Source organism: Carassius gibelio, chromosome A8, assembly GCF_023724105.1.
Source record: "Carassius gibelio isolate Cgi1373 ecotype wild population from Czech Republic chromosome A8, carGib1.2-hapl.c, whole genome shotgun sequence".
In the NCBI taxonomy this organism is placed as follows: domain Eukaryota; kingdom Metazoa; phylum Chordata; class Actinopteri; order Cypriniformes; family Cyprinidae; genus Carassius; species Carassius gibelio.
In genome coordinates, this window is record NC_068378.1 from 18,374,852 (window position 1) to 18,392,238 (window position 17,387).

Below are 17,387 nucleotides of genomic sequence, written 5' to 3' on the forward strand. Positions count from 1 at the left end.
CAGCTCTAGAAATTGATGGTGTGATGGAGTATTGGCTGTTGAATTCTATTATTTTTAAGAAAAATGAAATCATTTTAGAGTTGGTTGGATGTTTGGATTTTTTTTTTAATCAAATCTTCAAACTTTTAAACAATTACATAGTATAAAGGCAAGACTCTAATATACTTAATGTTTGTATGTATGTATGTGTGTGTGTGTGTGTGTGTATATATATAATATTTTAGTTTATTATATTACGCATATATAACACCATATAATGATATATGATATCATATATATGATACATAATGACATGAATATAAAGTATCTTCATATTACAAAAATAATTTTGAAGGAGAGCACAGATTCATAGTCCCTACCTGCTTAATTTCAGTGGATATGAAATTCGTCATGTAACATTAAATTGTTCAGTTAATATTATTATTATTATTATTAATATTACATTTATATAGTGCACTACATTGTAAAAGAAATCTTAAATATCTGACCAATATAGAGGACAGAGATACACTCTGATGAGCAAAGCAGAAAGAGAGAAACAGCACTAAAATGTACAAGGTGCACCTTTGAAAGCTGATCTAACCATGATGATATGAGAAATATTAATACTTTAGCACAACTTTAATACAAAATGCATTCACATACAAAGTCCAAAAATCTTAAATGCCTTTTTTTTTAAATCTCACCCTTAAACAATTGAAATCCACAAGCAAATGTTCATTACTATAATTTAAAACGTTTTTTAAAAATAGGTTTTAATCAATTCGTCATCATTTACCTTTCTTGCAGAAATATAATGCCGGGTCACTGCCACTAGTAGGAGGAGTGGAGTCATGAGTTCATAGTGCAGCCACATTCAGCACCCACGAGGAAGCAGGGCGCACATTGATGATATCATCACAGTACTGCTGACGCTGCTGTAGTAGAGCTTGTGGCTGACCTGAAGTGTTATTAGTATCTTAAACGTTTTTCCAAAATGAGCACAATGTTTGCAGATACGATCCTGATTGTGTTTATATCTATATGCACAGCATTATTAGCGGAAGGTATGTACATGCTACGTTAGAATTGAGTTTTGCATATCAGAAATCAGTCAGCGAAAGGCCAGGAAAATGTCCGAAGCTCAGCAAATACAGGACAAACGCACGAGCTCTTGTAGTGCTGGATAACAGTTCGCCTTGCTCTGTTTCTACAGGAATAACATGGGTTCTGGTATACCGCACAGACAAATACAAAAGACTAAAGGCCGAGGTCGAAAAACAGAGTAAAAAACGTAAGTTATATGAACGAGACATGTTTGTTCTTTGATTGGATTTTAATACATGTGACCAATGATTACAATTCTGTAACATGTTACAGTGGAGAAAAAGAAAGAGACCATTACAGAATCAGCTGGGCGTCAACAGAAGAAAAAAATAGGTAAGATCATTCTAATGATTCTTGCTTATTATTATTTATGTAAATGATGATGATTATTACTATTAACAAATAGTAAAATAATACGTATTACAGACAATTAGTAAAAAAATTGTTTCTGTTATTATTAACAATTAGTAAAAATGCAATTGTTATTATTGTGCAACATAAATGGAGCATTGTAAACTATAATGTTGTATTCAACAGAGAGACAAGAAGAGAAACTCAAGAACAATAACAGAGACCTGTCAATGGTATTCGAATATTTTCCACTGCACTTCTCAAATTTATTTTTCATAGTTATTTTATTTCTTATTCATTCTCAAAGTTAACATAGTTTACACTTTGTTTTGCAATTGTGTTAAAGATATTTTAATTTGCAGGTCCGGATGAAATCGATGTTTGCCATTGGCTTTTGCTTCACTGCTTTGATGGGCATGTTCAATTCCATGTATGTTGACCCATTCAGTGCTTCATCACGGAGATGCTTTGTTATAAATGTTCAATAATATTGTAGGTTAATAGTGGTATGATTTGGTAAAGTTACCTGGAATCAGAACTTCACTTCTGTGTTTTTGTTTTTAATTTCAGCTTTGATGGTCGTGTTGTGGCCAAACTTCCATTTGTCCCGTTGTCATATATCCAAGGCCTCTCACACCGCAACCTTCTTGGTGAAGATTACACTGACTGTTCCTTCATCTTCCTCTACATCCTGTGCACCATGTCAATTCGACAGGTAATGTTTATATATATATATATATATATATATATATATATATATATTACTTCAGTGAATGGAGCATGATCCAAGTTGTAATAATGTAATGGCAGTTTTGAGGGAAGAGTTTTCCTGCAGTTGTGTAAGATCATTTTGGCTGTGATGCAACCAATCTTAATAATGGTAAAAGCATTTTGTGCTATGTATGTTGGGTAGCACTGATTTATCTCCAAGAAGGCATAATTGTGGTTCCACAGGTAAATTAAAGCCCAGCCACTCTTCAAGTAATCTCAGAATTTTATGCCAGAATGGCTGAACACAGATCACATGAAAATAAGTGGCCTCTTCTTCCTTACATTTCCAGAATAGATTATTTTCAATTGGTTATCGGCAAAAATCCATGCCGATTGTTGTCTGCTTTTCGTCCTTTGCTGGAGCAGCTGATAGTTTCCCGGGTTGGGTCCATTGCTGGAGTGGCTGAGAAGGCTCTGTTTTCATTATATATAGTGCGAGAGCGGCCTCTAGTGGCTGAAATCACTGACAGCACGCGCTGTCTGTTCAGACCATAGACCAGGGATAGGCAACTTCGGCCCTGGAGGGCCACTGTACTGCAGAGTTTAGCTCCAACCCTAATTGAACACACCTGAACAAGGCAATCAGTGTTTTCGGGATTACTAGATAGATACAGGCAGGTGAGTGGCCCTCCAGGACTACAGTTGCCTATCCCTGCCATAGACTGTATAAAAACATGGACGTAGTGTCTGTGACGTCACCCATAGGTTTCCGAAGAGAGTTTTTCAAACCGAAAGTGGGTGGAGCGAGCAGTCGCCATCTTGGCAGCACGTCACTCTGGGGTAATCGAAAATGGGCAAAAAGGCGGGAGTTTGTTGCTGAAGCCACACCCACCTAGCGCGACGGTGGTGTCAGCAGCGCCAATCCACCTCTGACTCTATTGGCCACGCCCTTGATTATGCAGAACTTTAAGGCTAAATATAAATAAAAAGGATGAGTTATATAAAAAAAATTCACCTCGCTCACAGTTGTCATGAAGGGCAAAATTTTCTATTTAGACCAAAATAATTTTTTGCACCAGGCTGTAAACTATTTCCTGCTATAAAGTTGGGCATTTTAACATGGGAAGTCTATCGTACTGACACCCTTTCGCAGCTAGCCTCAAGCGGTCAGTTGATGAATTACATTTTTAGTCACTTTCTTGTTGGCTTCACAAGAGATAGTGGGAGGTTCCTGCTCGGTTCAAACACGTGACACTGCATGCTGAACAGAGAGAGAAACTTCAGACAGAAACTCCTGCCCCGCATAACAGCGCCATTCACATAGTTTTCCATTAAATTACATTATATTCACCCTGAATCATTGTTTATGTACATAATGAATTGTATATTGAGCATTTCCATCGAAACATTTGTCTCTAATAAAGTCTGTATGTTTAATTTATAGAGCTATAATATAGATCGCTCTTTCCGTTTGCTCCTTTTTTTTAATCACGAACTTCAAATTCTTGAAGTCCATTTGTGTCCGTTCGATGAATAAATAAACTGTTTTAGACCGCTGCTCGAGTTGAATGCGTTGCAAACGCGTGAGCAGAAGCATCTCATCACATGTAAAGAACTGTAAAGGCAACCCGTCAAAATAAAAGTCCGATTTTGAATTAGAATGTAGAATGTACATGTGAAATGTACATGTGTACATAGCCTACTGCTAAAATGAAACAAACTGTATTTTTAAGGAATAATCACATCAACATTTATTCAATATTTCCATAGTAAATCCCTTTGTTTGCAACACAAAAAAAAAAGTTTGTTTAATTTTAAGTAATTAAAAGACAAAATTTATGTTTCATGCCTTGATTTGATAACAATAAAAATGTAAATAAACACAGAATTTTTATGGGAAAAAAAATCATTAGGCTTCTTTAAGAAAAAATAAATGAAGTTGTTTTATGCGTTCAAATAATTAGACGTGCTAAAACAGAATTTGGTAACTATAAAAAAAAATATGGTGAGGAAAAAATAAAACATTTCATAGAGCCCTAATTATGTATTTTTTGTTAAACTTATTAAATTGATTTGAAAATGTATAAGTTTCATGATTTTATTTAATTAGACTTATTTTATGATTAATTTAACTATTAAAAAAGGAGTGGAGTAAAATTGTAATGGAAAAAATAGAAAATAGAAAAATTCCTATTCCAGGAAAATTAAATAACATAAATTGGAAATAAATAAAATGGAATTTATGAAAAATTTAACAGATTTCATAGGGCCCTATTAGAGTGTGGTAATTTCAACATTTACTATTACTGTTATTATTATTAGTAGTAGTAGTAGTAGTAGTATTACTACTACTATTAGTATGGTTCAGTACGGTTGTATTTTTTTTTTTTTTTTTTTTTTTTTGTAAATAAAGCACTTTTTTTTTTTTTTTTTTTTTTTTTTTATTGCTATCGGCCAGTGTGGTCCAACCTTGCTATCGGTATCATCAAAATCCAATTTCGGTCGATCTCTACTATTTTGTAATGAATTCATTTCCCTCTTGCTTCCCTTATGTTCTTACCCACATTAAATAGAATATCCAGCCAGTCATTATCATGAATATGAATCCCTAAATCCTTCTGCCATATTGTTTTCAGGTTATTTCAAGTATTGCAAGTTACACTTGGCATTAATTTGTAACACAGAAGCAGTCCATAAAAGCCCATATGGTCCATATGAATTATAGCCTACTTGGTAGAACCTTCTCCAACCGTGAAGCCAAAATTTTTGCCAACACTTTCAGTCCACATCAGTAAGGTTTTATGGTCTAAAATGAGCAGAATCAGTTAAAGGGGTCATATGATGCTTTTTTTTTTTTTTTTAAGATCATTATTTTGTGTAACAGAATATGTTGACATGCTTTAATGTAAATAAAAAAAAATAAAAAATCAATTTTTCAAATACTGTATATTATTGTAGGTCCTCTATGCCCCGCCTCTCTCAAACACATCATTTTCTACAAAGTGATTGGCCGATCACCGCAAGCACTCGTTGGAAATGTAACGCTTCTTTCAAAATAAATGTAAAGACAGGTAATAATGTCCTTAGTTTTACCATCAGTTCAAGCCCAAATGGAGAACAGAGTTGCGTGCAGACACATTGATAAAGCTCCTATTTGTTTGCAGTACACAGATGGTTAAGACTGCTGACTCCACTGTTTGACCATATCTCTCTCTATCGCACACATACACACACACACACACGCATTCGATGCTTGGACACTATTGCAGATAAACCCCGCATTTGAACATTCAGTAGCAATACTTAAACTGATAACAAAACATGCTTCCTGTAGCTGATTCAGAAGCGCCAGATTGTACGTTGCTGTCCTGTTGTAAATAATCTTAAAGATTCCTAAATGCATCTACTTTCAGGAGACCGAGCAAAGTGCTTTTGCTTTCACCTAGATACACACAGCATCTCCCTGACATGGCTGCTTCAACACTAACTGCGGTTACTGAAACCATGCCTTCTTTCTTTGCATGAACATTTGGGAGGCATTACGCAAATATTTCCACATAGTGATGTAGACATGTAGGGGCGTGTTTGAATGAGCCATTTTAGGGGGGCGTAGCAAAATCTTTACTTTGATAAAGAATATCTCTGGATAGTAGTAGTCTTTGCAACTTTACAGATCTTCTTCATGCACCAAGAGCTTGTATCACTCCAAAGAGTAAGGAACAAGAAATCGCATCATATGACCTCTTTAAATACATTTCATTTTTAGGTATCAGTGTTATCAATGCTTACATAAAGGTATTAGGTAACACTTTAGCTTCCAATGCCTCTGTTAAAAGACTTCTGTTAAATTTAGTCAATATGTCAACATGGCTTTGACACTGTTCATTCGTGTAATGCATGCCCTAACCTTTTCCACTGAATACTTGTGTTCTTTCAGAATATCCAGAAGATGTTGGGTCTCGCCCCCTCCCGTGCTGCCACCAAACAGGCCGGAGGGTTTTTAGGACCTCCTCCACAAGCTGCCAAGTTTTCATGAACATTTGTAGACCGTGAGATACCTACATAAAAAGATCAGACACTCAGCTGTACATTGTTTAAACAGCACTCAATGTGAAAGATTAATAGTCAGGTTGTGCAGATACCGACACCTTATGGTGACCACAGAAGTCATGTGCATGGAGTCTTTTTTTTGTTTGTTTATTGTTGTTTTTTTTTATCTGGTAAATTTATAATTTGTGTAATCACATTTCTAACTATTATAATTTTATGATTACCTACAAGCAATATTAATTAATATAACGTTCATATTTAGAATTTGAGAGAACAGTTTGACCCGTGGATTCTTAGAACATTTATCTCTCTTTTTTTTATTGTCTGTATAAAAGGTTTTATTTAAGTTAAATAAAGGATTTTGTTTAGACATTAAACCTTTGTGCATTTGTTCCTCTGTAGTTTTTATTATGATTATTATTTCATATTCAAATTGCATTTGTACTGGATTTAAAAAAATGAATAATAAAGGAGTTTTAAAGTTCTAATTTAAAAATAAATATATAATAATAGTAAAATGTTATGCATAATAAGGCATAGACCAGAGTCATTGTTTTGCAATTCAGAGTAAAATTTTAGCCTTCCGCAATTGTCCCCCACAGGACATCTTTTTGTAATATACCTACCAGTAATAATGCTTGGATAGTTGCTTGTTTAGGTAAGTGTGCAAAGAGCTTACATTTTACATATGCTATAGAACTGATGTTCAACATTTCATTGCCAAATTTAGTAGTGCAGAAGACTAAAATAATTGTGCTGACGAGTGCATAACTAGAGAGAGGGAGGGACAGAAGAACAGTTGAGTGCTACATGAACAAAAAAAGTCATATGAAGCTGTGAAGATGTCCTCCATGTTATAAAGTTTTTATGTCCCAGTTAAATTCTGTTTCAAGCTGGAAAGAGTTGACTGTTGGAATACACTTTTGTGTATTGTTTTAGGTTCATGGCAATACAACAACTCTACAATCTTGCACATCAAGCGAAATACAAATATCTGGATGTTTTGCGCAATTATTGCCCGGCGGTGCTTAAGGTAACACTGGTAGATCATTTACACCTAGCCTTTGTGTAATCAATTCATGGAATCCAGGCCATCTTAACTTGAGCACTGTTGCCAGATTGGGCGGTTTTGAATTTGATTGTGCGGGTAAAAAAGCTAGGGCTGGTGGACAAAATTTGAGCTGGTTTGGGGTCAGTTTGGCGTTTTACAAACCTGCAAGTTGTTTAGGGTAAAAAAAAAAAAAAAACAAGCCCAAATTCTACACCCAAACAGTCTTCACAACGTTATAAACAGGTTCTGATGTTGATGTGGACTTCGCGAGGCCATAGGCTTCTTTTAGCCAATCACATAGGTTTTAGCCAATCACTTTTTAGTTTTGACTGTGCAAAGAAATAAGTCAAATTCGGACGTATTCGAGACTTAGGTCTCTGCAGAGCAAAAGTGGGCGTTTATCACCATGTGGGTGGTTTAAAACTGCTGGGTGTTTCTGAATCATGCAATCTAAATGATCGCCCTTACCCAACCCCACCCCTAAACCTAACGTCACTATTACATCAACCAATCAGGTATCATGGTGTAAAAACACCTTGATCTTGTAACTCCCATTACTTTCTTGCAGAGACCTATACTTGACGTATTCGGACGGTAGCTAATTGTTTCTCATGGGGACCTCTGTAAAAATAAATGAAGGCCTACATATCACCTCATTTATAAAACTGATAAAATCATGAGAAAGGTTTGATTGTCATATGTGTGCAATACCTAATTAAGTTACTTTTTCCTATCACTTATATTGGGCAGTTTTTTTGCATTTCAAGACTGTTGACAGTGAAAATTATGCATTTTTTTCGCGGGTATTAGTAAATTACTTGATTGATGTTTTGATGGTGACCGCATATTTTAATCATATTTGGTATGTTTGTCCCGATTTGATCTATGAGAAATTTATCTAACGTTATTATATTTTGTCTTCATTATTTTGTTTAAAGGAGTTAAAATGTCTTTTCACAATCCTGACTGACATATTCTATCGCATTATTTTGACAGTTACAAGTTTTGGGCGGTTTTGTTGGAGAGGGCGGGTTTTTGTGAGCTAGCGGTTGGGCTGGAAATCGTCTATCCAATCCAAGTATCCCAGAGTGCAGTCTGGACGATGGGGCGGGGCGACACGTTGGGGCGGAGCGACACGTGTCGCCCCGCCCACCTCAGCGGTTATTGGTGTACAGATGAGTGACGATTTTACAGCTTATTGGTATAGAGAATTATGACGCTATTAGCAGGATTGGAATGCGGAAGTAGACACTCAGAAGAATAAACTTTTAATATAAATTAAAAAGTGAATATAAATGTTGTGTTTTTGCATTTATTGTTGCATTTCCACAACATCCCGTATAAATACAAAGAGTTTTGGATTACGACGAACAGAATAGAAATAAATGGTCTACTCCCTCAACGGCTGTAGTGTAGACGCTACCTCGGCATTACTCGCTGGTTTGAAAATGACACGGCAATATTATGCGAAGTATGGTTATGTAGATAGTCATGGAGTACCTTGATTTATATATTCAAATTACACACACACATATATATATATATATATATATATATATATATATATATATATATATATATATATATATATATATATGCGTGTGTGTGAAACAAATTGTCACCAGTCTCTGAACGTTACCAATAATATTCTGAACATTCCCTTGGCCCCTACGAAAATTTACCTTGGTTCTGCTACAGTAACTATAGTAAAACTATGGTGTTTTTATAATTACAGCTCACAGTAATTAATATGCCAACAAATAATTTTACTACAATAAATCCATGGTTACTTTTTGCAAGGAAGGAACTATACAGGTTCTAATGTACTTGCCCCAAAACACCTTGTTACTTTCTGTTATTTGTTTTCTGAACTGCACTACTGAAAACCTCATTAATCCTCACAATCCTGTAACAACTTAATAAAGAATCCATTATGAGCAATGCATAGCAAATGATGTTATCATCAAATATGAGAAACCTTAAAGAATGATAGACTGATGTAAATGACTGAAACCTGTTGTCATGCACGTGTTTTCCATAGCTTTTTTATTAAAACATTATACACTGCAAAGTTTAACTTTAAATGAAATCAATTAATACATCAAAACCAGTTGATCTCAGTCCATTCTCTATTTCCCTTCAATGAACTTAACACACAAATGTGTTTCATGCCGCAAAAAAAAAAAAAAAAACAGTCCTTGGAACAAAATCCTGTGTAAACAAAAGCCCAGAAGATCACCACGCCGGTCTCTTCCCTGTACCCTGGTGGGTTAAACTTGAAAAGGGCTCTGCACTGCAAGCATTCCCTGATGCTGTACATCCGTCTGAACTCGTTCCGGTCAGGAGACAGGAGGACAATTCTTCCAGTTGGCCACAACTTATAGTGTAAAGACAAAATACATGAAAGATAATAATAATAATACAAAAAAAGTTTAACAGCCTTCTACTACAAAATTCAATTGGAGAATGAGCATTAAACGGGGAAATCTTACTGTCTAGCCAGGCAAACTGTGCCGCTTTCCGAAAAACTTCGGAGCACATCCCTTAACCATCTGCAAACCAGAGAAAGTGTCAAATATGCAGAGTCACCCGCCGACAAAATAACTTCCCTGAGGATTTCCAGGGGAAGCCGTTGAATCAAAAACATACATGTATATAAAAGTTATTAAACATTATATAAACACTGACTACAGACAACCGTGCTTTAAAACTCTCATTAAAAACTCTATAGATTGTTGTCACAACTGCATACTCATTCTTTTATAATAACACTAATAAAATGTTAATATATACAGTACTGTGCAGAAGTATAAGGCATGTTAGTATTTTCACATTGAAAAAAAAAAACTGTTTTAAGCCAATTATTTATATCTTTTGCTGTTGTGTGTCAGTAGGATATATTAGTTTACATTTCCACACATTCATTTTGCCATTAATTGTAATAATCCAGTGATATATTTGTATATATTTGTATGCATGATCCACATGAAGATCTTTTACATTGAATATGAATATTTCTGTCTTATATGGTGAACAAAATCCACATTAGGTCGCAAACAGAAGTTATTTAAATCACTCGCTGCTGTCTGAAAATGAATTAAGCTGAAATGTTTTTAAATGTCTTTGATGCTGATGTTAACTGATAGCTATATATTAAATAATCCACAGTGCTGACCAATATAGTACTTGTACATAATACCAATTTCACATCTGAACAACTATGTAGCTGTAATAACTAAAATACCTCTGCATGTACACACATGTAATTATTAGTTGTTAATGAATGTATGTGCACAAATAACCTGCTTTGCTGGACTCTGCCTGAAGACATGGTGAATGGTGAAGTTCCTCCCCTCAGTGGTTGAGCTCTAAAAGAACAAATGTCAAGATATTGCTAGATATAGTACAGAGTAATGTTTCATGTAGCAACATTCAAACAGCTACATCCATTTGCGGAGTGAAGCTGTCCAGGAGAACAGAACACCACCACCTCCTGATCATGTCATCCTGAAGAATAATAATAATAATAATATACACACAAATAATATATACACTCATGCATGTCTGTTCAAATAACTTGACAAATGTGATGCCATACCTCTGTAAAATCGAACCTATGAACTAAAGCCATGTGCAGAGCGTACTGTTACAATCCACAAAGAACAATAAAATTAGCTATTTATAACAATTATTAACAATAATTATTCAAATTGAACGTACCATGGATAAATAAATGATCGAACATCGCATTTCATATTATAAGATATTTACACAACCACTTTTGTGAGTAAAAGTGGTTGTGTAAATATCTTATAATTTACGGAATAGCGTTATTACTCTGCTGCTGTAGTTGCCACCGTTCTGTTTGTTTCAACGCAAACTGCCCCCTGCTGGCTCGGAGGAAAATGTCAAAGGCGGGGAAAACAAATATGGGCGGGGCGACACGTGTCGCCCCGCCCCATCGTCCAGACTGCACTCTGGGGTTACTCATTCAATCTGGCAACACCGATCTTGAGCAATCACATGCTTTAAAGTCGAAAAAAATTGTGGAGACCACCGACTTTTGCTCCACGACCATAGAAGGCGAACGATCTGCTTTTGTGCAGTAAACAGCTTGTGTTAAAAAGGTAAGATGATTTGAATGACTGTTTAGTGCATCGCATGCATTTCTGTTAACATTCTTTTGTCGGAATCAGTCGGAAGCGTTCTTGTTTCCACGCACCTTTCAGTGACCTGTAACGGGGCGTTTCTCTGTTGTGGCAGTGATGAGGATTAACCAAAATGCACTATAGACTAACGTTAGTTATTTATTATTCGAATCGAAATCTGTGCAAGCTTAAAACTTTAACGTTGCACTCTCTGCATAACCATTGCACGTTGTCGATTAAAACGGACACTACTGGAAACAAAACTATATCGCCAATAAGCATAGACATTGACCGAGCATTTTTTACATGGTTCCCAGACAGACCAGAATGGCTCAGCAACCACTTCTGTCGCTGCCCGAGTTTCACAACGTTTCCACCGGTGCTTTGGTGGTGAAGGAGCCGCTGAATTTCTGGGGAGGAGCAAGAGTGAAGCCGAAGGACACAAAGAACTCTGAACCAGTATACGAACCTGCAACTGGTATGATTTTTGTAAACCGTAGTGAATTTTAGTTTTAGGTTCCGTGCATAATTTTTTCTAGATTACAGGTCTGTTATATATTTACGTGCATCATGTCACTGTAAACTGTCCGTCAATCATCACAGTCCTCAACTACGGACACTCCGTTCACACATGCACAGCCTATATATATAAATATTATATTACAGTAAATCTGTTGTCCTTAGATCTCAATAGTCAATTATAAGAACAATACTTTTAGTATGTGAACTCTTAATCTGAAAATCTAATTGAATTTAATGTTGGAGCATAACAAAAAAAGTTGTGCTCACAAACAGCCCTTCCCTCCTGTATGTTCAATGCATGTACTTCTGTTCCCAGGTCGTGTGCTGTGTAATATGATTCCCTGCGGAGAGGAGGAGGTAGATGAGGCCATTAAAAGTGCTCATTCTGCATTTCTAAAATGGAGCAAATTATCAGGAATGGAGAGGGCCCGGATCATGCTGGAGGCTGCCAGAATTATTAGAGTAAGTGCATGTAATGCAACAGTGCAACAGTCCGGAATGGCAAATCCTATTTGTTTATTTAATAGGGGAATGGCTTTTTAATGATAATTGTCGTACTGTACACACCAAGCTTGTGGAACGATGGTATATGCTGATCTTGTATTTAAATGTTCAACAGCAAAATTGCTGGTGAAAACGAACATATGATTCTGCAGGGAAATTATGTTTTGATGTTTATTATTAGTTGTATGATTCTACCAGTTAACAAACTTCTCTTCTTACATGCAGGAGCGCAGAGATGAAATTGCGAGAGCAGAAGTGGCCAATAATGGCAAGTCCATCACTGAGGCTCAGGTGGATATTGACGTTGCTTGGCAGTGTATTGAATACTATGCTGGCATTGCCCCCACTTTGTCAGGTATGCTTGGATACTGACTAAGCAACTCAACAAGGTGGCTGGTCTCAAAAGGGAAGTATGTATACATTGTATCTAAGAATGGTCTTTATATACTCAGGCCAGCACATACAGCTTCCAGGAGGTTCTTTTGCCTATACCAGAAGGGAGCCACTGGGAGTGTGTGTTGGCATTGGAGCTTGGAACTACCCATTCCAGATAGCTGCCTGGAAGTCAGCCCCAGCCATGGCCTGTGGTATGAGAAGATAGCTCTATGTATCTTTAATTTGTGGCCGGATTTAGGTGCTCTATACTTTTCTTGTCCCCCCCACCCCATGTCATATTCTCTCTCTCTTATGGAAACGTATTCTCCTCTTAGGCAATGCCATGGTGTTTAAACCATCTCCCATGACCCCAGTGACCGCAGTCATGTTGGCAGAGATCTACAAAGAGGCAGGTGTCCCAGATGGACTCTTTAATGTGGTACAAGGAGGAGCCGAGACTGGAGGACTGCTGTGTCACCATCCCATGGTGGCCAAAGTGTCCTTCACTGGCAGTGTTCCCACTGGAAAGAAGGTATAGCATGAAAACAAAACAAACCCTAAGAAAATTATTAGCATTAATGCAAGGTGATATTAGCTGTAAATAGAAACATTTCAAACCCTTATCAGCTTTCAAAGCCTCAACACATGATATAATTCTAGTTAATAAAAATTATTATTAAAAATTATTTAGTTTAGATAGTTGGATTCACATACTGGTTTTCTCCTACTATATATTGGGGACATATGCACATGTTTAAAATGCATTTTTAATGTAATTTACCCTATAAAGGTTATGGAAATGGCAGCCAAAGGTGTGAAGCAGGTGACTCTGGAGCTTGGAGGAAAGTCACCACTGATTATCTTTAAGGACTGTGAACTGGAGAATGCGATCAAAGGAGCACTCATGGCCAACTTCCTTACCCAGGGAGAGGTGTGTTGAAACACATTTTTATAGACAGAAAGACAATTTTATAATTAGTTGTTTTGTGTCAATGAAGGCAAGTGCATTGCATATCACTGATTTTCCTAGATGCTTTTAGATGGCCCAGATGGGGCTCAAACCCAAAATCCTCAGCTTTCAGTAGGCCATCAGGCCCACATTTACAGCTTCATTAGTGTCCTGATGCACTAATGTAGGACTTTAATGTATGTAAATTTGAACACAATTCTAGAAGACAGAGATCCTTAATAAATAAACCAAACCTGCAAAGGATGACAGTATGGTCACTGCTGATTTTATTTTTTTCCAGGTGTGCTGCAATGGAACACGGGTGTTTGTGCAGAGGGAGATCATGCCACAGTTCTTGGAGGAAGTGGTGAAGAGGACCAAGGCCATCCCTGTTGGGGATCCCCTGTGTGAAGAGACACGCATGGGTGCCCTCATCAGTAAACCCCACATGGAAAAAGTGCTGGGCTTCATCAAGCAAGCAAAAGAACAGGTTCTGCACTACAGTGATTTTAAAGTCGACATAAAATTAATTTATTGAGCAAATGCATGTTATAGATTTTGTGAATTATTGGTCTGAATATGTTTTAAACTTTTTTTTTTTTTTTTACCTCAGTGTATGTTTAATCTAAAAGTCAACTCAATCTAATGCTGAAAATTATAAATTTCTCTCTGGTTACATATGCCAGACATATCCAGTCATCTCCTCTGCATAAACCCCACCCCTTCACAATTTACTTCAAGCTTACATCTTTTTTTTTTTCTTCTTCTTTTTTTTTTTTTTTTTTTTTTTTTACAACACCTATATCTCAAAGTCCAGTCTACAACTGATGCATTGAACCAAGTCCCTGTCCTACTTTTCTTTTTATTTTCTGAATGTCTGACTCAAATATACCTCACGGTATGAAAGACAAGGTCTTTCACTTCTTCTGTTTTATCACAACTATCACTACTGTATTCCTGTATGTTTGTTCAAATGTTGTTCATGCAGGTAAAAAAAAAAAAACTTTTATTGTTATTGCTTTAGGGTGCAAAGGTTTTATGTGGGGGAGAACGATTTGTTCCCACTGATCCCAAACTGAAAGATGGTTACTTTGTGTCCCCATGTGTGCTGGGTGAGAAAGCCATATTATTACCTTCATATTCATTTGTATGTTATATGCTTTAACTTTATCTCAAAACCAGCTTGATTCTGAGCCACGTTTTCTTTATCTTTACTTACTTGGACTTTATTACAATCTACACACAGACAACTGCAGGGATGATATGACCTGTGTGAAGGAGGAGATCTTTGGCCCTGTGATGTCTGTTCTGCCTTTTGACACAGAGGACGAAGTTCTCCAAAGAGCCAACAACACAACCTTTGGATTGGCGTCTGGAGTCTTCACCAGGTGACTCCACCATCCAGCATTAATATAATATAACATAACATAACATAATATAATATACTTCCTGGTGATGCCTGTTGTTTTTATACTAAGCTGATATTTTAGCATTTGTATTTAAAATTTGTTTAGTATGATTATTCAGTTGTTTTGCAGGAATCACTATCATTTAGTTTTCTTGTAACCAAATCAGTTATTGACAAAGTAAACTAGCTACATTAATATTAGATTTAACATCCTCCTGTGCTCTGTTTTTGTAGGGATATAGCTCGTGCCCACAGAGTTGCTGCAAACCTTCAGGCAGGGACGTGCTACATCAACAACTACAATGTTGGCCCTGTGGAAGTTCCTTTTGGGGGCTACAAGATGTCAGGTACTCCAAACTTATCGTTTCATGGCTGATTATTGATGGTGTCATATACAGGAAAAACTAAACCTAAATCTGTTCAGCCAAGAGTTTGAGTACACATAAGTATATTTAGTAAAAGCTAGAGAGATCTAACATATTCATGTCCTCCATTTCTTTTAGGGTTTGGAAGGGAGAATGGACAAGTGACCATTGAGTACTACTCTCAGCTCAAGACCGTTGTGGTGGAAATGGGAGATGTGGAAAGCCTCTTTTAGGCTATTGTGAAGTTAACCACCATCATTCCTGACAGCAATGTGATTTCCAAAGTTCTCAGATCTATAGCTATAAGAAGTTTGCCGTTTTAACATCTTTAAACATGTTATAACTAACAGTCCTTTACTTGAAATGCAGCCAAGAGCTACACTGCTACTTAAATAGTCCAATTCTCTGTTTCAGACTTCCAGATTGTGTTGGTATGATATTACCAGCATTTAAGAACACTAGAACAGGTTTAACAGTTTCAGTTCTGTGACAAACAGTTTGACAGACAGAATTCCCAATTTTCTAAATGCTAATTGTTGAAAATGCCATGTGCCTTCTTATGTTTTCTACTGCAGTTATATTTCACAATTTATTGTAGTCGTCTGGTGTTAGAATGTTTTTCATCACTATCTCTACCACTCAACGCTATGAATTTTTATTAGTCTGGTGGTTGACAAGTTTGTAGTATTTCAAATAATAAAAATACCTGGATTTCAAAAGCAAAAAATTGTCCTTACACTTACTTCATTTTTATGTAGCTTTTGTCTGTGGTGTGAGAAGTTCCACACATTTGTCCTTATAGACAATGATGGGAGCTATTGTGAATGAAAACATGAATACTTTAGATGTGTAATAATATCTGGAAGTGTTTTCTATAATTTATTAAATTCTGTTTATTCCTCAGTTAAATTAAGATAAGATGAAAACAATGTCACTTGAATCAAATTGCTGCAACATGTATGCATAATACATGCGATTGAAATGAACATCAGTGGGAATAATACTACTTTAAATTTTAATACCTTTTTTTTTTTTTTTACAAATTTGATTAGTCCCAGAAAATGTCTGTCTCTACCAAGTTTATTTATGACACAGATGATGTTTTTCAAAGGGATATTATCTCCTCAAAGGTAAAAATAAAATAAAATAAATATAATTAAATTTATAAAACACTTTTGGATTGGATTATATGGAGTAAATGATAACTTTCGCTGAGAGGGCTCATAATGGGTAATTTTGAAAATGAGATTGTAAACTGTATTGTAAATTGAATATTTACATTGAATAATTATTTTTACATAAGACTAATTAACTAATTAATTTATATAGACCGAGTTGGTTCTAGATATGTTTTAAGTTTAATAGTTTATTGTGGCTATGATTTTTTATAAGAATAAGAATGTTAGCAAATAAATGAAATTGCTTTTAGTGATTTTATCAAGCCCTGTATGATTTATGAAGTTATAAATCAGTCGTACAGTCGGTATTTTTTTATGCATTGTGGTATTAGGTTTCAGACAACACTTAAATGTCTGTCGCCTCAAATAATCTGCTTTTACTGTCTAACTATGCAAAAAATGCCCTGAAGGAGTGGATTTCTGACACAGGGCCACTTGTCATCCCTCTTCCAAATACTTCCGAGGCAAACAAATGAATAAGTCACACAGTTCCTCGCACCACCCGGAAGAACAGTGGCGCAGTTACACTTGGTGACTTGTCTGAAAGGGCGAAATATAATCTATGATTGGTGACTGCTGGGTAAGTATGTTTAAAAAAGAAAAGAAAAAAAAAAAACTAGAAGGACAAGTTTAAGAGCTATTCGTTATACGTGCCACAATTGCTTTTTAGCAACCGCGTTAACGTTAGC

General features: G+C 36.0%; 2 protein-coding genes and 1 long non-coding RNA gene across 6 annotated transcripts; 2 read left to right on the forward strand and 1 right to left on the reverse strand.

Annotated features, from left to right (window-relative positions):
• Window positions 1–828: 828 nt before the first annotated feature.
• On the forward strand, window positions 829–6,575 carry LOC128018743 (calcium load-activated calcium channel). Its single transcript, XM_052604473.1, has 7 exons — window positions 829–1,046; window positions 1,196–1,273; window positions 1,360–1,419; window positions 1,624–1,670; window positions 1,800–1,867; window positions 2,008–2,152; window positions 6,086–6,575. Exons 1-7 carry the CDS (start codon window positions 977–979, stop codon window positions 6,182–6,184), a joined length of 567 nt encoding a protein of 188 aa, XP_052460433.1. The 5' UTR covers window positions 829–976; the 3' UTR covers window positions 6,185–6,575.
• Window positions 6,576–9,278: 2,703 nt separating this feature from the next.
• LOC128018746 (uncharacterized) lies at window positions 9,279–12,226 on the reverse strand. 3 transcript variants are annotated; one of them, XR_008184976.1, is made up of 5 exons: window positions 10,970–11,095; window positions 10,848–10,892; window positions 10,552–10,617; window positions 9,742–9,801; window positions 9,279–9,626 (listed from the first exon to the last, which is right to left on the reverse strand). It is a non-coding gene; the product is annotated as an uncharacterized LOC128018746 (long non-coding RNA). The 3 variants fall into 3 exon arrangements; XR_008184978.1 differs by lacking the exons at window positions 10,848–10,892; window positions 10,970–11,095 and adding an exon at window positions 12,187–12,226; XR_008184977.1 differs by lacking the exon at window positions 10,848–10,892 and having other exon boundaries at window positions 10,970–11,109.
• Window positions 11,227–16,247, forward strand: LOC128018744 (4-trimethylaminobutyraldehyde dehydrogenase A). Of its 2 annotated transcripts, none has more exons than XM_052604474.1 (12): window positions 11,227–11,376; window positions 11,715–11,875; window positions 12,236–12,381; window positions 12,649–12,778; window positions 12,876–13,010; window positions 13,134–13,330; window positions 13,589–13,729; window positions 14,049–14,237; window positions 14,772–14,859; window positions 14,994–15,135; window positions 15,390–15,502; window positions 15,659–16,247. In XM_052604474.1, the coding sequence occupies exons 2-12, from the start codon at window positions 11,725–11,727 to the stop codon at window positions 15,751–15,753; spliced, it is 1,527 nt and encodes a 508-aa protein (XP_052460434.1). In that variant the 5' UTR covers window positions 11,227–11,376; window positions 11,715–11,724; the 3' UTR covers window positions 15,754–16,247. The 2 variants fall into 2 exon arrangements, with proteins under 2 accessions (XP_052460434.1, XP_052460435.1); XM_052604475.1 differs by having other exon boundaries at window positions 11,229–11,376; window positions 11,719–11,875.
• Window positions 16,248–17,387: the final 1,140 nt, after the last annotated feature.